The sequence below is a fragment of the Lissotriton helveticus genome, chromosome 2_1 (assembly GCF_964261635.1).
Source record: "Lissotriton helveticus chromosome 2_1, aLisHel1.1, whole genome shotgun sequence".
Lineage (NCBI taxonomy): Eukaryota > Metazoa > Chordata > Amphibia > Caudata > Salamandridae > Lissotriton > Lissotriton helveticus.
In genome coordinates this window covers 1,549,183,515-1,549,208,701 of record NC_136059.1, presented here as the reverse complement: position 1 = coordinate 1,549,208,701, position 25,187 = coordinate 1,549,183,515, and the positions used below count along the sequence as shown (strand labels likewise).

The 25,187-nt window shown below is 47.2% G+C and overlaps 1 protein-coding gene across 2 annotated transcripts in view; it reads right to left on the bottom strand.

The window, feature by feature from the left end:
* Window positions 1-25,187, bottom strand: part of PRKG2 (protein kinase cGMP-dependent 2) — a 1,208,151-nt gene that overhangs the window by 38,754 nt on the left and 1,144,210 nt on the right. For both annotated transcript variants that reach the window (XM_078677576.1, XM_078677575.1), the window contains exons 15-16: window positions 5,598-5,761; window positions 1,679-1,801 (exon numbers count right to left, since the gene is read on the bottom strand). In XM_078677576.1, the coding sequence (XP_078533702.1) occupies window positions 1,679-1,801; window positions 5,598-5,761 (287 nt within the window). The remainder of the gene's footprint in view (window positions 1-1,678; window positions 1,802-5,597; window positions 5,762-25,187) is intronic.

Genomic DNA, 25,187 nt, shown 5'->3' with positions numbered 1-25,187 from the left:
AATGCATGGTAGGGCTTGCGGACGGACGGAAGCAGGAAGCAGGGAGAGATCCGGGGTGAGGTAAGTGGAGCTAGGGGGCGGGTCGGGGTACTTTTGTGGGATGGGGTTGGAGTTGTTTTGTGAGGTGGGGGTGGGTCAGGGATGTTTTAAATGGGGCTGGGGTGTGTCAGGGTACTTTTGTTTGCTGGGGATTCAGGGGTTGTTTTGTGGGCCGGAGGTGGGTCAGGAATGTTTTGTGGGCTGGGATGGGTGGGTGTTATTTTAAGTGGGGCTGGGGGTGAGTCGGGGTACTTTTGTGGGCTGGGGTGTGGGTGAGGTTAGTTTGGTGGGCTGGGGTGTTGGCCGGGTGTAGTTTGTGGGCTGGGGGTCGGGGTAGGTTTCTGGGCTGGGCTGGTTGTGGCTCGGGGTAGTTTTGTGGGCAGGAGGTGAGTCGGGGTACTTTTGTGGGCTGGGGGGTCGGAAGTTGTTTTGTGGCCTTGGGGTAGAACAGGAATGTTTTGTGGGCAGGGGATGGGTCGGTGTTTTTTTAAGTGGGGTTGGGGGTAGTTTGGTGGGCTGGGGGGTTGGTCGGGGGTAGGTTTGTGGGCAGGGGTCAGGGTAGTTGCCTGGGCTGGGGGTGAATTGGATAGTTTTCCTGGCTGGGGTGAGTCGGGGGTTGTTTTTTAGGCTGGGGGTTTTGGGGCTAGTCTTCAGGGCTAGAGGGTGGGAGGTAGTTTTCAGGGCTGGGGGATTGGGGCTTGCTTTCAGGGCTGGGGGGTGGGTCAGGGGTAGTTTTCAGGATCGGGGGGTCGTAGTAGTTTTTAGGGTAGGGGGAGTGTTGTGGTAGAATTTTAATTAGGGGTTAGGTATTAGGACTCAGGGCAGGGGAATGGGTAGTCAGGGTAGTTTTTAGGGCTCAGGGGGAGCGGGCAGATCTTAGAACGGAGTCAGGGCTGGCCAGAGTCACGTTAAGGGACAGGGTTTTAGGCATTGGGGCAGAGGGAGGGCAAAGTGTCGGGGTTGGGAGGGCGTAGGGTCAATTGCACCACAGGGCGGGAGGTGGGCATGGCGGCTAGTTTGTACCTTAGGGCAGTGGGAGTGGGGTGGCGACCTTAGCCACGCATACCCCTTTACCATGCATGCCTTTACCACAACAATTTGTGGTGAAGGCATGCGTGGTAAACCAATGCATGGTTAAGACGCGGCCGTTATTCAGACTGCGTTGTATAGGCATGCGGGGTTAAGGATTTCATTGTTCCATCATACAACCATGCTGCTGTTCACTAGTAGCATTTAGTTTACAGGCCCTGGGTACAGGTAGTGTCATTTACTAGGCATGTACTAATAAAAAAAATATACCAATCAGGTGTAGGCTAAGTTTAGAAGGGAGAGCATAGCATTTTTCCACCGGTCAGCAGGGAGAAGGTGCATAGAGTCTTAAAACCCCCATAAAAGCATTTAATAAAGGAAGGCAGAGGAAAGCAAAACATCAGAGGTGACCCTGCAGAGACAGCCAGGTCCAACAACACAATTCAATGTATTTCATCTTTATGTGAGTCTCACTATAAGCATTTATTATTGTCAGATCACAAAACCATTTCAGACATTTTAAATCCTACTTGAAAAATGCTATTCTAACAGTACCCTAAAATGTATTTAGATTGTGTAGTTGACAGCTTGGCATAAATCAATGTCTTACTTGCAAAGACGTCGAATTAGATCTTCAGGTCGCTTTGTGATTCTTTTATGAAACTCGATTTTTTCTATGCCCATGAGAATCAAATTGTAGATCGTCATTTGGTCACACCCCAGGAAAGGAGGACTGAAAAAATAAGAGAGATCATACATGTTCATACAAAATTAGAGGGTTTTGACAGAAAAGTTGACTATGTTGAGACAATTGCTGTAGGAAGTGACGGGGAAGAAACAATCTGGATTGAGAATGCTGCAGCAGGTGTTAGGACATGTAAACATTGCCTGTAAGGTCATGCCCCGGGCAGGGTTTTTTGTACACAACTGAACAAAATCACACAACCCAGTACAAATAACGGAGAGAGTGAATAAGGATGTGGATTGTACTTTTGGACCATTACAATTGTGTGATCTTGTGGTTCCTTGAAGACTCATTGAGGTTGACCGGTGTGATCTTTTCAGATGCATCAGGTGCTGTTGGTTTTGCTGTTTACTGGAAAGGCTAATGGTGCAGTGATGGGTGGCCACAGGCGTAGAAGGGCAAACACTGTACCATTCCTTCCCTATTTTAGGGCCAGGAAGTGAGGAATAAAAAAGTGACATTTGTGATTGATAACAAAGCATTGGTACATGTGATTAACAGAATGATAACCAAGAATAAGTATGTCTTGAGACTGCTGAGAGCCCTGGTGTTGAGGAGTTGAGAATAGAACGTTTTGCTTAGAGCCCATGTTGTTGAATTAAACAGTGGGGTGGCTGATGCCTTATCTCGTTAACAGTGGTTGAGGTTCTGTGGTTTAGCCACCAGAGCGGACGAGTGAGGCCTGAGAGTTCTGAAGGATTTATGGGAGATTGGAATGTTAGAGCTAAGCATCTGGTGGAAAAGTCATTGGAGAGGTGTGGCGCCGCGGCCAGGGCGACTGACGCTGGAATCTGGGGACCACGGTTCGATCCCCGGCTCCGGTGGCAGGTTAGCCCAGCACCATGTGACTCTGGGCAATAGCTCGCTTAATCTTCCCGACGGCCCCCCAGCGCCTAGAGACCCTTACGGGTGATTGTGCGCTTTACAAATGTGGACTTTACTTTACTTTACTTTATTGGCAGAATCGATCAAGAGAACATACAGGATAGGATTGACATAGTTCTTACAGTTAGGAACATTAGGAAGGTAGACTGGATGACAGGATTTTGGAGAGAGATGAAATGGCATAATATTGTAATCAGGCAGATTGGGAAGGGTGTTGCGCCAGTGACTATTGATGGGAAGATGGCAAGGATCCTGTTCTATGAGAAGTTGTTGCGGGCTTATGATCCTTGACAGGGCGAGCTGGGAAGGAGACTTTTGGAAGGTTGTTTTTTTTTAAAAAGGATAAGATTGTGAAACTATGGAAGCTGCAAACGTTAAAGGTGTTGAGGATCCTGCTAGACCAAATGAGATTCACGTGTGCTTCCACTAAAAAAGTTGTGCTATTTGGGATACTGTTCACAGTATTGTTTTTCAGAGTATCTAGTGTATCGAAATTGGTGGGAACGTGAAGTGACTGGGGCTTAGAAGAGGGAAATGTAGTCTCGAAAGAACATCGGTTGGGCCTTTGGTTGAAGAAGAGCAAGAAAGATCAGAAAGGTCAAGGGAGTGTAATATGGTTAGACAAATCTGGAGTATGGAGGATTTTCCCAGGACGATGGCTTGGCACATTTTTTGAGGATGTGTGGCATGGGGGATGGGCCAGTGTTTGACACATGAGGACCAGGTGAGAGCTTTTGCCATGGGGGACTGAGGGTAATAAGCAGACTTAGCGGTTGTGCTCTCATCCAACAAGTGAGAAGGAGATGAAAGACCAATAAATGGACATTTGGATATGTGGGCATTCAATTGTGCGATGGGTTGAGATCAAGGAAATGAAACAATTCTTTGGCCAACTGCTGGGCTTGGACTTTGAAAGTGGTCAGGTGGTACGGGGAAGGTGGAATAAGATGGGGGTAGCTGACATCCATATTATGGGAGCTCAGCGGGCAATGGCCGCAACCTCATGTAGTGGTATTGCACCTCAGGGAAAATTATGTGGTCCAGTCCATGGGGTTAGAACTGATTAAGATTACGAAAAAAGTGGCATGGGAACTTTGCGCGATGGGTGGGACATTATTGTGCTCGACTCAGTTGCTGCCCAAGGCAAGGGATCAGAAGCCAGCAGTGATAAACGAGGCAAGGTAATAAGTAAATTGGGAAATGTGGGTTTTTTGCAAGGCCAGAGGATTAAGGTAATCGGGCACAATGAGATAGGTTTTGAATTCCAAGTGATGTTCTGGGATAATAGGGTACACGTTTTCTTGTGGGGGAACAAGTTATATTTGGAGACACGTAAAGCAAAGTTGGAGGAGTGTGTCATTGAGTTGTGCCATGGAAAGTAGATGACAGAAATAACACTTCAGAAGAGGTTTTTTTGATGACGGGTGGATGGGACACAGACGGAGTGGTGATTAAGTGGGAAAATGGGGATGGGGCAGTGAAAGCATGAGAAGGGAAGGGAAGAAATAAGAACCAACGAGGAGGGCCTGGTCCAAGGGCAGGCAGGCAACACAATCAAGTACATGAAGATGAGAGATAGGAGAGCACCGAAACATCTTATGCCAAAAATGTGGGGGTTGTTGTCAGTGTTTTAGGGATAGGGTTGGGGGAATGTTTGTGTGGGAGGTGTTTAGGGGTAGGAGAAGGGTTAGTAATATGTTGTTAGAAAGTTGTTTAACAAATACTAGTATGTGTGGCTCAGCCAAAGGCGGTAAGGTTGCCCACCCTGCTCCTAATAAAAAGGGCCTTTTGGAAACACAATAGTTTAATGATTTCTTCTCAAGAGAATGTAGAGTCTTTTAAATACGAAAGCCCTGGTGAAGAGAAGCACACACTAACAGAGGTGTGGACAACACTCTCCATGCTGTGACTTAGTGCTGAGCAGAGACGCAGACTCAAGCAGTATTAATCTGCACTGACAAGCTAGTAGAAATTCCTTTAACAAGGCAGCTGGCAGAAAGTATCATTATTCAAACATGGCAGTAAATTAATCTGTTTTATTTGGAAAACAGAGAGCATACAGAAGCTAAACAAACCATAACATGTTAACATGTGTTTAGTTTTCTCTTCAGAGTTACGACTTGTGTAATTACTGTATAGGAAGTTCATCCGATGGAGTTAATCGGTGGGGGAACTGTGCGGGGGAGGGAGAGAGCAGGGATAATAGTAGCCTATGAAATTCAGGGACACATTTTCTATTTTTTCAAAGCAACATAGCTCCACCATTAAAGTTGCTGAGCTGTGTTACCGTAAAGGAAGAGAGCAGGACAGCGTCATAGTTACAAAGATATGGAGATGCTTCTATCATTTCCTGTACTGGTGAATTACTCACCCCTGCACCAAAGTGTAAAGGTGTGTTTGTGATGTCTAGCATAGGTTTTGTACTGGAAGGATACCCTTCCAGGGCAGAGTACTATGCTAAGGCATAGGATAAACGGTCCCACTTTGTGTGCGTGTGTGCTGCAAAGCACAGCACACATGCACATTTAGAAACGTCTGGTCAAAGGAAAACTTTTCTCCAACTTTGCACCTGCCTTAATGAGGCGTCAAGGATGCCCCCTTGACGCAATTGTGCAGAATGCTATTTTGCGTGACTTTAAGGCTACTTTCCAGCACATAACAAGTTTTGCGCTGGACAGGAAATACTAAATTAACAATTAGCTTCAATTTGTGTGACTTGTGGTGACTTTGACCAGGTGCAAACTGTTGATAAATGTGCCCCATAAATGGATCTGAATATTGCTATCTATTTCTCACTAAGTAGGTCCCCAAGCATTTAACCTTGCCTCCAGCATGCCACATGTTGATTTGCAAACTACTGATGTATGGTAATGTTAATCACCTTTTAGATGACACTTACTTCCCTGTCAGGAGTTCATACACAAGGATTCCAAGTGACCAGAAATCTACACTGTAGTCGTGGCCTTTGTTCAGAATGACTTCCGGAGCCACATACTCAGGTGTCCCGCAGAACGTCCATGTTTTCTGTCCTGGGACAATCTGCTTGGCAAACCCGAAGTCCACCTGTTACATACAAAACCAATGTTACTTCAAAAATGTTTACTGTTAAAGTTTTTGTTTTAATTTCTCTGTATTGATTTTTGATTAATTATCACATTATACATTCAGGACCTCATTGACAACTTGTTGGAGCAGGGCTGCGCTGCAAGGACAGGAATGCATCGGACTAATGAAATATGCACATTCCTGTCCTTTCTGCCTGCGCACAAACTGGTGCCTAGTGCCAATGCAGGCACACTTGCCTCATAGTGTAAGGGTTTCTGCGTTGTTGGCACAATTGTTTTTGTGCAGGAAGGGGCACCTTCCTGCACAAAATCAATAAATGGAGGCGTTTTCATCATTCGATGCGTGCTGCAGAATGTAGTACACATAGAAAGAGGGAAAACAAGGAGAAATACATTTATTTCTCCTCGTTATGTCTGCCCTGGGGAGGCGCACAATTTTGATGCATTCCTAGGTTAACAAATCCTTGTAAATCTGGGAATGTGTCAAAACCCATGGGTGTTGCATGGGAAAACCCACAGTAACACCTAAGGAACGCCTCCTTGATGAACGGTAAGGCAGGCAGCACCCTGCACTTCCTTGCGTTACTCTATATCTATGAGGCCATGCAGAGCCACGCAGGCCGGCTTTGCATCACCTCATAGACATGATTGAGAGGCCTAAGATGCTGGAGTGTCATAAAAAAAATTACGCTCCAGCAGCGCAGGCCTCTTGTAAATGAGCCCTCAGTTTATAGTCAATATATTGGCAGTATCAATCAATAGAGATTTCAAACATTGCAAAAAATATTTACATATTGAAATCAGAACACAATCTAAACTAGTTGTAAAACTTTGTCCCCACACATCAATTGACACAGTTCATCTTGTTGGCATACGTTTACAGTTCTATTTTCAGCCTCTCTTGCCCATGCTCAATAAATTAGGTAGATTGAAACTGCTTGTGTATTTAAGGTTCTCAGTAGTACTAGTTAGTTAGTTACACATTACCCATTCATTGACTACATGTCCTTAGGGGTAGATGCGTCTTCCATAATCCTATGAGGCCTTCACATTCATGGTCATAGTGTGGCATAGGAATGAAGGTAGTTTGCTGGTTTTACAAGGTGATTTGTGCAATCCTGTTATAATGTCCACAGGTTCCCAGACCTGATCAAAGTTGTCCAGTGTCTGATGGGTTAGTGAGGGACTGGATCATCATTGCCTTTTTTATCATGTCCTCAGCAAGCTTATTACCCTTTCCCACCCTTTTCATTAGTATTTACCCCTCTGTAGCCCATTTCACCATGTCCTTACTTCAGCTGTTAAAAGTTGGCAGCCTTGGGCTAAGTCAATGTGCTGCTATTCGCCTCTTAGTCAACACAGAAGGTAATGTTGCAGATTTCCTGCAAATGATTCTTTTTTGCTTCTTCTGAATCAACCCTAACAGGCACTGCTTCATCATGAGTTCAAAAAGTCCACTCGTGAAATGGTTAAGTGTTGAGTACCTCAACGCAGAAGCCATGTTTTGCCTGACATTTCTATGTGACATGTATGAAGCCAGCCTCTTCATCGTCACATCTGGGACACCGCAAGGAGAGTCCAAGGTAGATTTTGCTTAGTTTAACTGGAGTCAGGTATGTCATGTGAAGGTAGTCATATCGTATAAGCTTAAAGTGTGCGTTACTTGAAATTGTTTTGACGCGCCCTGACAGCCTTTGCCCACAGCTTATCTGTAAGTAATTCATCCATTTACAGCTGCCACTTCCCCAGGGGGTTTTATTTCCTCCTTTGTCTATCTGTCCTTAAAACCTTTTATATGTTAGCTATTAGTTTCCTGCTTCATGACAGAAATAGCAGCACTATTATTTTATGGGTAGGCTCTGGTGCTCCCCGGAAAGTAGGTAAATGTTTTCAAGCCTTGCAGGCTATTTGGGCATACTGCAGAAAATTGCCTTTTACAATCCCATAATGCTTCTGTGCTTCCTCGAATGTTATAATTGTATAATATAAAGGTCAACAATTGTCAGACAATCTCCCTGTGTCCACATATCCACTGTCATGTCTTGGGCTATTTGTGTGAAGGGAAGAATATATCAGATGTGCATATCAGTTGAGAACTTCATTATCTTTTTCATTACTTTGTCCCACATTACACAAACATGTTTAATCACACACGGCTTTCAAAATGGGATGTTTCTGCCCATCATCAGTGAGGTTTGTAACAGAATACTGCCATGTGTCCCCTCTAACAAGATTTTCTCCAAATTCTCTACTTCATCTAGCCTTTGCACTGTGTGTTGTAGTTAGGTCACCAAGTTTGGAATGTCCAGCCCACCTCTATCTCATTACGCTTCACAGTACTTAACTTTACTCTACTGATTTACCTACTCACACCAGTTCCATCAAAAATTAGTCCAGTTTAATGAATAACCTCTGTGGGACATGGAGTATGTAGAGACACCTTGGCAGTGACGTAACAAAACTTTAGCAGGCCCTCTACAAAGTACACAGAGGGCCCACCACCTTGGCCCACCACCTAGCACTTTTAATGAATGGGGGGCCCTGGAGCTTGGGTGCCCCCCACACCACGGGGGCTGCAGGGGCTTATGTTACGCCAGTGCACCTTGATAAAACACCATTTTAATCAGGGCCACCTTGCCCATTTCTGAAAGCGGGAGTCGATTTCAGAATGTAATAGAGGTCCTCAGCCCAATATTCACTCTACTGTTGTTTTATTTATGTCTTTCGGGTATTTCCTTGCATATTCGTATTCCCAGGTCTAAAAAATCTGTGTTATGTGATGCCCACATCCAGCAATACATCCCCCACCATTCACTTGAGCTCCCTAGAGAGAACAGTATGGATTTGCTCCAGTTAATATGCAAGCCATAAACCTCTATGTATCCTGCCATTGCCTGTCAAGGATTGAGGTGGAGTAAGTTGGATATCTAAGCTAAACTAATGCTTCCTCTGCGTATAGTGAAAATACATGTGCAGCAGCTCCCACTCGCACACCCCATCCTTTTAAAGCCTCTCTTAGCCTACATACCAGTGGCTCAATGGCCAGTGCAAATAACAATGAGGGCAAGGGGCAGCCCTGCCTTTTCCCACTTTCCATTTCAATTCTTTCTCAGACCATACTTTCCAATCGGACCCTAGCCATGGGACTAGTGTATAATTTGACCCGTGTCATGTAATCCTGCCCCAGCCCACAGTCTGCTACAGCTCAAATATGTAGGACCAGTTATAAGTATTGAATGCCCATCAATATCTAATAGGAATAAGGCATAATCTTACTTATCTGTTTCCAGTGTGTGGAACACATGGGAGGGCCAATGTAGGTTGCATAGTGTACTCTGCGGCATTAACACACAATGGTCCATATGTATGAGACCCACCACCACGCTCAGTAATCTGTTTTTTTTCAACACTTTATTGAGTATTTTCCCAACCACATTTACCATCAATAATGGACGGCATGCTGGCAAGTCTGTGGTTCCCCTGTCTGGTTTTGGAATAAGGACAATCAACACTTCCTGCATCAACACTTCCAGGAGTTCCTTCACCAGTTGCCATGCATTAATTTGATACAATTTGACAGGGAAGCCATAGCCACCAGGAGATTTCATTATTTGCATATCTTGTATTGCAGCAACTATTTCCCTTTAGGTGAGTAGTGTTTTGAGCATTTCTCTCGGTTCCAGAGTAATTTTCTTTAGCGGGTGCGCCTGTAAGTAACCCTTTGTTTGCTTAGGTTAACCTCTTAGGGATATCTATATAACTATTAAAAGTGCGTAAAAACAGCATCATTTGCACCTGCCAGTGTTAGTATATCCTGCAGTGCCTGTCCCTCACCATGAATATGGAGCATGTGGCTTTTCTCTTTTTAGAAGTCACGCTAATAAACTGCACAACTTATCACCTTCCCTGTATAATTTTTGTCTGTGTGAAATAACAGCAAATCAGTCAAGTCTGTCACATGTGTTAGTAATATTTGTTTTCATATCTGACCATTGAGCTGTACTTTCTGGGTGCAGGATAGGTCCTTTTCTGTTACCTCTTTCTTGTTGCATAAGAGTAGTTTCCAATTGCATTTTATTGTTGTATGTAACAGCAAAACACTCCCCCTTCAGTACAAACTGAATTGTTTCCTATTCAGTGAATCTATTACTGGTGCTGCCCCAGTTATTTGTGATATACTGTGCAATTCTTTCAATGAGCACCTGGGAGAAAACGGCATTGGACAAGGCCTCCACTTGCAGTCTCCATGTTGTAGTTCTGTGATTATCCCTCTGATAAAAAGTCCCTACATTCCATCATGAGCATATCCACTTTCCCTATTTTCTCCATATCATCGCCATGTCTGCCTTTGATGCAGATGGTGTATGTCCTGATCTTTGCAGGAATCTGTGAAAGTGTCTCATCGTTCATACAATGACATCAATGAGACACCTGATGCAGCATCAGTCTGGGACAAGTGCCTTGTTATCTCTATTTCAAGGTCAGGTAACAATAATAATGACATAAACAACATAGATGGGATTTACGTGTTTTACCTTATTTGTTTATAATAATATGTTTAAGACTAGCATATTGTTGCACACAGGCTACGTTAGACATTCTTAAGGTTATGTCAGAAATTATACATATCGGATTAGGCACAGTATAAAAGGCCCGTAAAAGTGACCGCTTGGCAAGAGAGGTCCTTTGCACCAGATTATCATGCAGGATACTGCCAGAAGATCCTGGCAGCGGCTGCCAGACTACTGTGCTGCTGCAGCATCCCATTCTGCACTGACAGCTGATACCTAGCCATGTTCAAGAGGAGAGGATCTGATGCTGATGTATGTTTCCTTTCAAGGTAACACTCTCTTCCAGCTACTGATAATTACAGCCTCTTGCTGTAAACAGTTATGTAGTGTGTTGATTTTCCTTAAGAAACTGTAGGTGCAAGTTACCCCATGCTCTCATAGTATAGCGCATAGAAGTAGGGTTTGGGGTGTAAGGTTGATAGATGATATTTTCAGTATGGGAGAAACGTTCATAAGTATATTCATTGTTTGCAAAATGTATTAGTGCTATTTTAATAATACTCTGTGTGGTTAATTTACATGTGCTAAGCAACAGGATGAGCCTGTAGAAATAAACACTTTAAAGCATGGAGTGTAATTTCTTAGTGCAATATTTGTGTGCGATATTGTAAAGAACAAAACTGGGTTTTCAAATTAGCACTTCATCCCTGAATCCCTGTTTAGGGAGTGTTAGTAGCCTAGTAAGCACACACACCACATCAACTATGTTTTGAGGTGGTTTGGGGCTACAATAAACTGTTCTTTCAAATGCATATAGCATGTACAGTGAACTAAGTTCCCTTTTAACACCCATTGGTGTGAAAGCAAACCTTGTAGAGCTAAGCCAGAGTCATGGTTTATGCAACACCTCAACTTTTGTACATGGCCTATAGTGGCAAATGGTTAGGAAGATACCTCACCAGGTATGTGATTTTTTGCACTTTTTTGCCATGAGGAAGTCCAGTTTATTGTGCTGCTTCCCCTTGGCGGGTATGAAACATGAATAGGTATTTTCCTCGGGTTACTGTGAATGCCACATCCATTACCTCCTTCATGCTTTTTGTCTTAGCATGTTTAGTACCATACATAGGGTGTGCCTGTCCAGTCCACAATTATGCACACAGTTCATATCTCCTACCCATATGACTTATGGCTACAAATATGGAGTGGTAACTTTCATCATATTTAAAAAACAAATCATTGTCATCTATCTTGAGGCATAAATATTTACAAGGGAAATATCTTGTGCATCACTGCTCCAAGTGCTCGCAAATGTTAGCTCTCCAGGCTAGTTCTTACATCTTTCATTTTAAAAGGGACCTCACGTGCTACCCAGGTCATCGCACCTCAGTTATAGTTCGGGTAGGATGCAACATATAACTGACTCCTCCAGTTTTTACATAGTTTTGCTGTTCCATCCCCTCTAATATATGTCTCTTGTAACATAATGATTCCTACACCATCTCTTTATTAAATATGCATATATTCTGTGCCTCTTAGCATGGCTATTTAGAATCCTGCATTCCAGATTAGCAGTTTCCATCTTTCATCCAGTTTTTTTACCGTGCAACTCATCCCACCTACAGGTGGGTTCCAGTGATACCCAGCATCAACTGTCTGAGACTTAAGATTGCGCATGTGTGGTCAACTCTCACTTTGCAGGTGCATGTTTGCATACTTCCAACTCTAGCTCTAACATAATATATCCCTAGTCTCACACCCCCACCCATTGACATGCCCCCACCCCATCTACAATCATGTGTAATTTCACTGAAGCGTACCTCACTCAACCCAGGAATCCCTTGATCCAATCTTCTGTGGTTAACCCTGACTTTGAGATGTAAGGTGTTTCAGCCACCCCAACCACTCGACATTTCAGTTAAACGCACTGCTGGTTGTCAGCATTATGTGCTCTATCTACTTTCCTACTGCAGTCACTAGGATACTGTACTAAGGATACTGACATCTATTTTAATCTCTTTATCCAAAAACAGGATCCCTCTATTGTTTATCCGTAAAAGCGGACTTACTTATGTTCCTCGGATATCCTAATATCTATTTCCTGGTTCACTTATATATTTTCTACTGTACCCCAATCAGCATATATATTACATAGGTCACTTTCTTTAACTTCTTCTCCTTGAGCAATTCTCTTATGTTGTGGTTGTAGTGTGAGGCTCATACTGTACTGTCTTTGTCTACTGCATTGCTGGCCCACATGATGGGGCTGGCTGTTTCTATCATCTCTCTGCATGTGCAACACGCCATCTTCATTAGTGTCCCGTCACTGTGCACTTCACTTCTTCTTGTAGGTCTTGTTGTAGTCCAGCCACTTATAGTTGATCAATATCAAAAATGGGGGAGAAGAAGAGGGAAGGGAGGGGTTGTGAAAAAATCGTTCTATTTTAGGATGAGAACCCTCATTCACCCGAAGGTGACAGGCTTCATCATAGGGCTACGACCCTCCACTGAAAAGGACTTAGCGGAGAGGAGCTGAGGCATTTTGAATAGAATTACACTATACAAAGGACCTTTTTATAGGGGTATATTTGCTTTTAACCCCTAGTCCTCTCTATTTTTAATCCTGTCCCTGAGTACCATTGAATAAAGTTATTAAGTCCCTCGAGACAGTTTTAACCACCTTTTTCATTTTGCTTGCACTCTGCCCCTGACTCACCCACTTCATCAGTTAACTCTATTCAAAACATCTCAGCCCCTTTCCACTAAGTCCTTTTCAGTGGAGAGTCGTAGCCCTATGATGAAGCATGTCACCTTTGGGTGAGTGAGGGGTTCTCATCCTAAAATATAAAGATTTTTTCACAACCTCTCCCTTCCCTCTTCTTCTCTCCCATTTTTGATATTTGAGCGCGTACCTTGCAGTAAGTTTCAGACATTGATAGGGAGTGATACGCTTTCTCCTGGGGTCTCTCCCTTTGATTCTTAGTGTGAATTAGACACCTATAGTTGATGCCATACCAGATGTCTTTGCTGTTATGCGCTTTCTCCCTGATCCATTGCGATGTTCCCCTTTTCTGTCTTTGTGAGTTAAGCCAGTCACGCCCTTAATCCATTCCCTTGCTTCATCTGGAGAAGCAAAGAAGTGAACCTTGCTTTCATATTGCATTCCCAACTTTGCTGGAAACATTAAACTGTATTTTAGTTTCATATCTCAGTTTCATCTTGAACATCAGAGTTCTTTGTATAGCTTGCATCTTTTTTTATATACTCTGGAAAGGTGAATATGGGTCTGTGTTTATACTTAAGTATGCCCCATCATACATGTAGGAAGATGGCATCTCTGTCATGGTGACTGAAAAGTCTAGCAATCAATGCCTGCAGCAGAGACCCAGTGGAGTTTGGGGGGGCACCAACATCAACCTATGGGCCCTCTCGTATGTGAAAAACTTGTAGAGATTGTTTAGCCTCAGGATAAAGGCTATCCATTCCTCCAAGAATAGTTCAGCAGAAGGCCCCTCAGCTTTTCTGGGAATCCACAAAAATTCAAGTTGTAACGCCTTCAGTGACCCTCTGCATCTTCAACTTTTTTCCCTTATCTTGCATGCATGTGCCGACAGGGAAGTTACTGTAGCTTTTAAACTACTTAATTCACATTGCTATACAGTAATGTGTTCTTCAGTAACTTGGTCTGCAAGTTTCTGTAGAACTGTCCCAAACAGCAGTTCGACTTCAATGGTGACAGTGGCAATCTTACCTAATACAGTGTGAGGAAATCCACGGGGCCAGCCCTGCCCATAATCCGAGAACCCCGCTGCATACAAAATGGGAACCTTACCTCATGCAGGACGAGAATGTCTCCGAAGCTGCGCCGCTAATAGAAGCCTCTTCCCTCCTCCCGCAGAACGCCGGAATTAACCAGGAAGCCATCAGACATTGCGAAGGCGGGACAGGAAGCCATATACTCCAATCAGGTATCCCGATAGAAAGTCACAGTGGGCAGAAAAAGGGCGGACACAACGTGGAAGGTGCGCCAGCTGAGAAGAATCCAGGACCCGACGGCCGTGAGAGTGAGGCAGAGTCCAGGAGCAACGCCGACGCCGGAGAAGGAGAGACCAAAGGAGAAGCTGCCGAATCGTGGAGCGAGGAGTGGTGGGTCCCGGAGGACCTGCGAGCCCCCACAACTCAGGAGAGTTGTGGCTCCCAGCGGTACGTGAACGGGACTGGGGACTGAGGGGAGTGTAGGATAAGTGAGGGAAATTGAGGGAAGGGATGGGACTTGGGGGTTTGACGAAGCACAGTAGCACCCTAAGAATATATAGAGAACAGCGTAATAGGGTTATATTGTGCACGCGAGCTCTTAGCCTGTGTTCGCTCCCCTGCACCTCCTTTAAGTGCCTCACCTCAGAGACATATATAAACCTCCGCCCATAACTTGCACTTTTCCACGTGGGGACTTGGTGACGGTACACGCTTCTCCAAAGAGCCACATATTGACCGCTACTTTTCTTTTCTTTTTACTTGAGGGAAGTGGAATAAGAATTCCCAGTGTTGAGGGTGTTGTTAACGTAACTGATGTGTTGGTGAATCCTGGGTCCTTATCTTTGGTTGAATTAGTAACTAGGGATAGATCTATCTTGGGTGAGAGTTGTATACAACCAAATGCTACGGTTGTACCTCAGAACAGTTTGATTAATATGATAACACCTGAAGATGTATCCTTGGTAGTACAACCTGAAGTTCTCCCTAGCTGCAGGGAGGTACAAAAGGTAGTTCTCGAAATGACAGCAGTAACAAGGGAGCCAGTAAAACTGATCTCCTGGAACATAGCCGGAGTCTCGAAAAATTTGAGGGACCCAGAATGGGCTAGCTACATTGAATCCTTTGACTTCTGCATGCTACAGGAAACCTGGGTAATTGACACACCACACAGACTAGGGTACAAGACTTATGGAATTGGTGCGATTCCATCTAGAAGCGGAAGGCCCTCGGGTGGATTATTAATTTGGGCGAAAGTACATCTAAGGGTGCGTATTGAGGTGGTGGATACAAACTCCCTAGATATACTAGCATTAAAAATTACTGTACGTGAAGGGAAAAACCTATTTTTAATAAATATCTATAATAGGCCATCATCCTCATTAAGTGAATCTTTAACATTATCTAAACTAGATTGCTTTCTAAGTAAATTGGATGGCAGAGAGGATTTCATTATCCTGGCTGGCGATTTAAATTGTAACTATGAGCCAGTCATGGGTCTCAGTGACATTTTCGAAGAGGAAGATCAGACTAACAAAATACCCACCATGGACAATGTTAAATCAGTCAAATGTTCAACCTTGGCTCTTCAAGTGAATAAAATATGTACAGAGCACTGTCTTAGGGCCTGTAATGGACGGTTACCGTCTGATAGCTTGAAGAAACCTACCTTTTGCAGGAGGAACTGTAAAAGTAATATAGATTTCGTGATTGCTTCCATATCAACTTGGTTGTATCTTCTTGATTTTGAGGTAAAGGAGAGGCTAGAAAGTGACCACTTTCCTTTAGATCTCAAAATGGAAGCCTCATTGTTAGAAGACACAGTTTCTTCTCCCCTAGTAGAAGAAAGTAACGATGACAATACTGAGATCCATATTAGTAATAATAGACGATCACTTAAATGGCCATTCATATTGGACCATGGCGATATCCTTGCAGAAATATACACACTTTTCGCAGGCTCCTTTGGACCATATTTAGATTTAACATTGGATGAGGAAAACAAAACTCATTTTAGATCATTACATCAAAAAAAATTTGATGTTGTAAAACTTTTAGTTACCAAAATGCCTAAGAAGAACCAGCAAAAGACACAGAATTTGTCTCACAGCAAACCCTGGTATGGTAGAACTTGCAGAGAGTCCAAAAGGGCACTTTTATTAGCGATTAAATCTAAGTTACCTTTAGATATCATAACAGCTAGGAACAATTATAAGACTGTACAAAAGGCTTCAAAAATAGCTTGGGAAGAAGAAAAATGGGCTGATATGCTGCTGGCCGCCAAATCACGTGATAACGTAGCATTCTGGAGGCTGGTAGCCAATGGAAATCATGTAGGGAGAGTGGTTAAGGACGTCTATTTGGACGAACAAACCTGGATTAACCACTTTACTAAACTTTATAAAAAATATGATGATCCCCACATAGACATGAATGCCCCAAGCTATGAACTCCCAATAGAGTATCTGGACTTTACTTTAGGGGAAACTGAGCTGGCAATAAGCCAAATAAAATCTGGCAAAGCCCCAGGTCTAGACAAGATTCCGGGTGACTTATATAAGCACGATTTAAAAGTATGGGTACCATACATTAATTATCTGTGCAATAAGCTATCCCGTACTCTAGACTTCCCAGAAAGTTGGAAGGGAGCCGAAATTGTTTTAATTTTTAAAAAAGGAGACAGGATGGACCCCTCCAATTATCGGCCAATCAGTTTAATGGACATACTCCAGAAAATGTATGCACAACACATTTTATTCCGTGTCAGTGATTGGCTGGAGGAAAAGGCAATTCTAACTAGATACCAAGCTGGATTTAGATCCAAAGTTAGCACCAAAGTTAGCACAATAGACCAGATCTTTAGACTCTGCTGCCTTTACTGGAAATATGTAAAGATCAAAAGGGGTCATTTATATGTTGCCTTTGTTGATTTAAGGGTAGCATTTGATTTAGTGCCTCGCAATTTCCTATGGAAAATGCTGAGTGTAGTAGGGTTGCCTAATAATTTATTAGTTCAGATTAAAGAGCTACATGAAGGAAACTTCGCGAGAATTTGATGGGGCCCAAATGGCGAACTAACCCCTAAAATTCCCATTGAGCGTGGTGTTCGCCAAGGTTGCGTACTGGCCCCTACGTTGTTTTCTATTTTCGTGAATGACATTCCCTCATATTTAGAGGGATGTAAAAACGATTCCCCAAAACTGAACGGTGAAAAGGTAACATCCCTATTATTCGCTGATGACACAATCTTGATTTCCCAAACTAAAAGAGGTCTCCAGGCACTATTGAACTCCTTCAGTGAATATTGCAGTAAGAAGGGACTGGAGATAAATGGGAAAAAGACCAAATGTATGGCCCTAAATCCAACCAAATCTGATAAAGGCTGTTTAACCTTAAAAGGAGCAAAACTAGAATCGGTCCCCCATTTTTCTTACCTAGGGGTGACATTAGACTCCAATTTCTCTTGGAAAGCTCAGATGGAAAAAAGTAAGTTGACATTTCTTCAGAATGTAAAACCTATCCTTAGGGAACAAAGCCTGAGCACTAGCAAAGCCGTGTCTCCGGCGATTGAACTTTTTAAATTTAAAGTACAACCAGCAGTGCTATATGGTGCAGAAATTTGGGGCCCTGGGTCTAAGGACACTTTTAGTGTCCTGGACAATAATTTTATGAGAAGTTTGGTAAGGGTCCCGAGAGGCACTCCCCTAGTGCCCCTCCAATTTGACCTAAACATTAAAAGAACTGATCACCAAATTATAATACGCCCATTGTTGCTGTGGGTTAGATTATGGCGGGTACCTGAATTAAAAGACTACAGGGACGGGTTAAAAGAAATTATGGAGCTTGATAATTTAAAAGTCATCCCGTGGTTCAAACATGTTAAAACCTGGTTTATTAAAATAGGTCTGAAACATTTTTGGGAGAACCCGGACCAACTACCATCTAACCCGAAACTAATTTTAAAAAGGGCCTTTTGGACTTTTATTGTTAACATGACCATAAGCGCTCCAACTGGTGGGACCTTAGTAACAAAATTCCTCACTTTTAAGGATGCACCATTATTTGAGACTTTTATGGATGAAATAGAGCCCCCTCTTGCCAAAACTTTATTTTTAAAATTTAGTTATGGAAATCTCTTAATAAAGACAACTTTGGCACATTGGGCTAGGGGCTCAAACACTTCATCAACAGTGATAGATGAATTTTGCTCCTTGTGCGAATGCCACCAGATAGAAAACGAGCAACATATCCTCTTTTTTTGTCCTGTGTATGCACAGGCCAGGAAAAGATGGATTAAACCCATATGCCTATTGTTAGGCGTGAGATCATGCACACAGGCTTTGAGAATTATTTCAACTAACACAACTCAATCAATAATATTTAGTGTTAGTAGATTCTTACATTCTATTTTTTTCCAAAGAAAAAAACTGGGACACCAATTGTAATTGGGGTCAACTCTAGAGATAGAATTGGTCTACCCCTTAGCAATTAGTGGGGGGTCCATCACAGAATTTTATTGTTGTCTGTGTATTGATTGTCTCTAATATGTATTGAATTGTTTTTAGTTAATGGTTTTAAAGCTTTATGCTGTAAAGTTCCATGCTGTATTGTTTCTATTTCTTTTGTTATTTTTAGGTTTAAAGTATTTTATTGCATTTCCATAAACAAGAAAAACAGGACAAACAAGGAATACAATCGTCATGGTGAATATTCGCTCAAGCTCCCCTCCATATCACTATCTAAAAATCACAGATCGGTATCAACCCATTCGCAGAGCCATAGTTGTCCGTAAAAGGTCTGAGACGACTTATTCCAGAGCCAACAACCCCCCCAACTCCCCCCTCCCTCACCCTCCCCCCAAACCCCTCCCTCCCCACCCTCACCCTTCGTGCCTGTGCAAATGTCTCACATGTCTCACACTTTCGCAGAATAGCCATGTCCTCCAACGTACCCACACTCTATTTCGATTATGCAATTGGGTTCGTGAGTCGCAGCAGCCTAAGATAGCGTGGGCAGGTAACCTCCTTGAACTCCGATTGCAGTAGGGTTATAAAAGGCTGCCACAGTTCGTCAAATCTATCCACCTCCCCTGCTACCGTGAGAGACAGTTTCTCCATCCCCAAAACGTGCCATAACCGGTGCAGCCAGCCAACGGAGCTAGGAAGGGTGGTGGTACGCCAATAAATGAGTATGTTCTGGATCGCCGAGCCCAAAGCGATCGCTATCTGTCTGCCCTTCCTCGATCGCAAAGGGTACATCAACCCATTGGGCAACCCCAATAAAACATAAGCAGGGAGGCGAGGCAATTCAATGCCAAAGCACTGGTCTATTTCGTCTAAGACTTCTCTCCAGTACTGGTCCAGCAGCGGACAGTCCCACAAAACATGCGTAAGCGTGCCTATTTGCCCACAGTTGCGCCAACAGGTGTCCGGGACATGACGATTCATTTCGTGTAACCTCTGGGGTGTGTAATACCAGTACGTGGAAATCTTAGTGAAGGTCTCTGTGAGCCCGGTGTGGTATGCAGAGTGGCGCGCCCTGTAGGAGATGTCATCCCATTCCCTATGACTCAATTCCCTCCCCAGCTCTCGTTCCCAGCGAGCCCTCCCGGGACTATAGATGTGGTAAGGGGGGGGTTGCAGGAGTCGATATAGGTCAGATATAAGCTTGGCGTCCGAGGAGCGCGTTGCTAGCCATAGCTCCTACTGGGTAAGTTTCCGATCGGCCAGCTCCCGTACCTGCGGCTGAAGCGCCCAATGGCGCACTTGCAAATAGCGCAATCGCTCAGTCTCAGGTAGGTGATATTCCCGACGAAGGCCTTCGAACGGCACGGCCCCTTCAGGGCCATAGATGTGGAACAGTGCGCAGCATCGAGCCGCCCGCCAAAGCGAGAACGCTCCGGGTTCCGTTCCAGGATGAAAGTCCGGATTCCCCACCAACGGAGTAAGCGGTGACGGGAAGGAGGTAAGGTCCTGTTTAAGATTCACCGCGTCCCAGACCCGGAGCGGGACCTGGGTGACAAAGGACGCGTAGAGATTGGGGGGTCGGTGAGGTCTGCGAAGGAAGGGCACCTCCTGGAGAGTCCTCCCCGCCACCGCCTGATCCTGGAACAACCAGTGCCTGTCAGACTCCCACTTGCTCCACTCAACCAGGTACCGCAGCTGCGCTGCCTGAAAATACTTGTGGAGGTCCGGAATCCCAAGACCACCGGACTCGGGCGCCAATGTTGACAGGGACCTCTTGAGTCTGGGTTTACGGCCCTGCCAGACAAACCGTGCGATATCGGTCTGAGCCTGACGTATCCACCCCTTCGGCGGCTGGAGTGGTAGGGCCCGGAATAGGTACAGTACCTGCGGCAAGAGGGTCATCTTGACCGCGGCGACCCGTCCCAATAAGGACAATGTACCTTTGCTCCAACGGAGCAGTTCCTCCTTCAGTTTCTTGCCCAAGGCCGCGTAGTTAGCGGTAACCATGGCAGGCAGAGAGGGCGCCAGCAGTACCCCAAGGTATGGGATCAGACCCCTAGACCATTGCATGGGGAAGGCACTCTGCAGCTCACGCCGCGTGGCGGAGGCGAGCGAGATGTCAAGGGCTGCAGACTTTCGGATATTCATTTTAAAACCCGCCACCGCAGCGAAGGCGTCCAGCTCAGCAATGCAAGCGGGGAGCGATTCCCTCGGGTTATCAAGCATGAGAATCACATCGTCCGCGTACAAACTGATAGTGTGGATGTAGCCCCCCATCCGGACGCCGGTCACCTCCGGGTTGCACCGAACCTTCTGGGCAAAAGGCTCCATGTAGAGAGCGAAGAGCAGGGGGGAAAGTGGGCACCCCTGTCTGGTCCCTCTTTCTATCGTGAACCGGTCAGAGTTGCATCCATTCACCCTCACCACCGCCGTAGGAGATTTGTAACAATTAAATATGAGGGTGCGGAACTTCTCTCCTATACCGAATTTGCTAAGTACGCGCTCCAGGAATGGCCAGTGCACCCGGTCGAACGCCTTCTCCGCGTCAACCGAGAGCAGCATGCGCTCTCCGGGGATACGGGAGGCCTTCTCCAGGACGTGGATGACTCTTTTAGTGTTGTCCACCGTCTGACGGCCCGGGACAAACCCGGCTTGATCTGGATCCAGAAGACCCGGCAGGTGTGGTGCCAAACGCGCCGCCAGAATCCCGGTGTAGAGCTTGAGGTCCACAATGAGTAGCGAGATCGGCCGGTAAGAGGCACATTCTGCCCGGTCCTTCCCAGGCTTAGGGATGACTGTCACCGTGGCCCGCAGGAGATCTGGGGGGATAGCCCCAGGCTCGGCAAACGAGTTAAAAAGCCGCGTCAACAGCGGCGCCAGCTCCAGGCAAAACACCTTATAAAAATGTGGGGTGTAGCCGTCGGGACCCGGGGCCTTCCCATGCCTGAGGCGGGAGATAGCGCTAATCACTTCCTCCGGTCGGATATCTCGCTCCAGGTATTCCGCCTTCTCCGGTGTGAGAACAGGGAGGTCGACCGATGCAAGGTAATCGGTCCCAGCTTGGACGGAGGGGGCATCACTTGCATACAGGTCGGCATAGTAACGGCGGAATCCGTCTGCAATCTGGAGGTCGTCCGCGGCCAATAGACCGTCAGAGGTAGATAACTCCGCAACCCGCTGGCGCAGACGTTGCACCCGAAGTCTATTCGCCAGCAGGCGGCCGCAGCGGTCACCCCCGGTGTAGTACGCATGTTTCATGCGCAGCGCCGCATATTCCGCCCTATCCATATCGAGCGTGGAGAGTGACTTCCGGGCCGCTTTGAGTTGTCTCCATACCCGGGGGGCCCCCGTCCTCCGATGCATCTGTTCTAATTCCCGCACGGTGTCGGTTAGCTCGTCCCTCTTCTTTTGGCGGTCTTTATTCTCCGCTGAGGATATGGCGATGAATTCCCCCCGCAGCACCGCCTTCAGGGCAGCCCACTGCGTCGCCCGGGAGGTATCATCATTCTCATTGTGTTCCCGGAACCCCGCAATTGCAGCGCGCACCTGTTTCAGTACCGCTGGTTTGTGCAACAGGGTGTCCCGGAGGCGCCAGACCCCTCGGGACCGAGGCTCTGGCGGCAGTCGGAAAGATCCTGTCACCGGAGCGTGATCAGACAGGGAGAGGACCCCTATCTCAGAAGCGGACACCAAGTCTGCCATCGGTCCCGTGACCAGGAGATAGTCCAGCCTCGCATATGTCCTATGTGCATGGGAATAATAGGAATAGGCCTGCGTAGCGGGGTGGAGGCGTCGCCAAAGATCGTGCATGTCCAGATCCTTGAGGTGGGAGGTACTCAGCCGCGAAAACTCCCCTGTGTGTGGGTGGCGCTGTATGGACCTGTCCAGGGAGGAGTCAAAGACCATATTCAGGTCGCCCCCAATGATTATGTGCCTATCTGGGGTAGTTGCGATATCTTCTAGGGCAGACTGCAAAAACTGGTCTTGACGGTCATTGGTGCTATACACGTAGCTCACAGTGACCAGAAATCCCCCTAGCCTAACCCTGTATGCCAGGAGCCTCCCCTTTTGCTCTGCGACTTTGGACAACACTTCCCCCTTAAACTTCCTGGACAGCAAGATAGCCACTCCCGCCGTTTTAGTAGCCCCAGAGGAGAAAAGCTGAACTGGAAACCTCGGGGACCGCAACCTGGGACAATCTCGGGCCAATAGGTGTGTTTCCTGCAATAGGCAGATGTCCGCCTGGGTGCTCTCAAGTAAGGACAGTATAGCTCTGCGTTTGACCGGATTATTTAACCCCTTGACATTAAGAGTGACAATTTTAAGAGCCATGGTGAAACATCAAAAAAGTGGTGGTAAGTGGACCTGAAACATCAGAGGGACCAGTACAGGCCGGCAATATGGGACGGGGCAAAAGCCACGCACAGCTAGCACGACATCCCGCCCACTGGCCTAGCGGAGGAAGGACATGGCAGTAACAGCAACAAGAGATCAGAGCAGTAACCCAACATGAATTCTGAAACCCCTCCTGAGCAGACCTCACCCCGTCCCAGTGAGGCGACATGAGGACACAAGAAACACAGCATGAGACAAATGCAGCACAACCCGAACCCCGAATCCTTCCCACCCCAACTCCCCAAACAATCCCCGAACTCCCCAACCCCCCACATCCCCACCCCATGACCAAAGCCCTACCCACCTCCCCTCCCGCACTCTGCAGCATCAGCCCCAACTTTGCGGAAATCCCCAATGTCCCAGTCCAGCCCCTAGCGGGCAAGTCTGTGGTAAAGTGTCCGAGTGGACGGCCAGCCACCATCAGTGCCCCCCCAGAGCCCCCATCCCCCCGGAACCCTCAAACCTGCAAAGCCAGTGGTGCTAAGACGATCTCCCCCCGGATGATGCTCAGGCCGTCAAGGCCACGTCACTAGTCGATGTGGAGCCGGATACCTCCCGTATGGCGCTGTCCATTTCCGCCCTGATCGTGGGAGAGTCCGGGCGGGGAGGCGGGAGCGTGGTCCGGCGCCTTCGAACCGATTGCCAGCCCTCCCTAGAAGTGCGGCGGCGTGGCGTTGGTACATCATCATCCGCGGCAGTGATACCCAGCACTCCACACGTGTCCTGAAGGGACCTCATTTGATGCAGTGTGCCGTTCCACCGGAAAATAAGCCTGAAGGGGTGTCCCCAGGAATACTGCGTGTCGTGCTCTCTCAGAAAGTCCGTAGCAATCTTGAAGGACTTGCGCTTCTGCAACGTGATTGTGGACAGATCCTGAAATAAAGCAATTTGGTGACCTCTAAAGCTCACCGGCTGTTTCTGACGTGCCTCGCAGAGGATCCGCTCCTTCAGAGGAAAATCCGGCAAAAAGGCTAAGATATCTGGGGGTGGCGCCGAGGCCCGGCGCAGGCGTCCAACTCTATGCGCCCTGTCGATTCTCACCGGAAAGTCTCCCGCTTCGCCCAGGATATCCCGAAACAGGTCCCGTAGGTAGGCCGTTACGTCTTCCCCCTCCTCCTGAGACGGAACGCCCCGGACCCTGATGTTGTTGCGCCTGGACCGATTCTCAAGATCCTCGGCGTGGGCCTGGAGGTCGATCTGTTGGTCCCGAAGCCGCAGTACTTCCTGTTGCAGGTGCGCGACCTCCTCGTCCCGGGAATGATTAGCGTCCTCCATGGTGGCGACCCGTTCACCAAGCGCGTCGACCTCTCTCCTCACCTCTCGGACCTCGCCAGCCACCTCCTGTTTCAACGTCTGAAAGTCCTCCCTGAGGGTGCTAAACAGCGACTCCAGAAAAGACCGGGTGACCGGGGGCTCACCCCCCTCCGCCCCACGAGAGCTGGCCGAAGGACTCGGCGTCGGCTGGGATCTGTCCTGTCTCGGGGCGCCTCTGCCCAGCATCTCCGGCAAGGTGCGGTCTCCTTTCTTGCCCCCTCTATTGCCTGACATCGCAGAGGTGGGGGTGCGTCGCAGAGAGAGGAACGTGAATGGGGCTGTGTTCCACGTGGGCCTCCGCAGCAAGTCAGTCCAGCGCAGCCCCGGGCCCCGGGGCAGCGTCCCACGCCCGGGCGCAGTAACCAATGCACCCCCGCAGGTAGTCGAGGAAGGGTAACTACCAACACCCAACTGCAATGCCCTCTTAAGGTACCCCCGCGTTCCAGGAGCAGATCAGCACGCTGTCTCTAGGCCATCGGCCGTGTCGTCACTCCTCCGCCACTGTCCGGGCGTGCTCCGCCGCCCCGGGAGACTCAACACCAGGTAGGCCCCCTCCAGGCCAGCACGCACCAGCCGACCAAGCGTCTGAGGGGCCCCAGGGGTGGCGCTCGGGCCCAAGAAGCCCGCCGGGGAGCGTGGGTCAGCAGCGCAGGTTCGGGGGTCAACGGCCTGGTGACGGGCAGGATCGCCGAATTTCGATGCGGCCCTCCGACTGGGCCCTGTGCAGGGACCTCCCACTTGCTGCTCGTAGATCTGTCTTGCCGGTCACGAACCGGCCGGGTAGGCAGAGGCGTCCCACCAGGTCCTCGTCCGGCCCGCCCCGCAGCCGGGGCCCACAAAAGAAGTCCGCCGGTGTCTCCGGCCTGCTAGGCCTCTCGGCCCCGCCAATCCCCGGGGCCGCGTAGCGCGGCTCACCAGCTCCTCCCCCAGTCAGGCGCGGGAGGCGCCGCTCCGCTGTGGTCGCCTCCTCCTCCCTCAAGGGCGC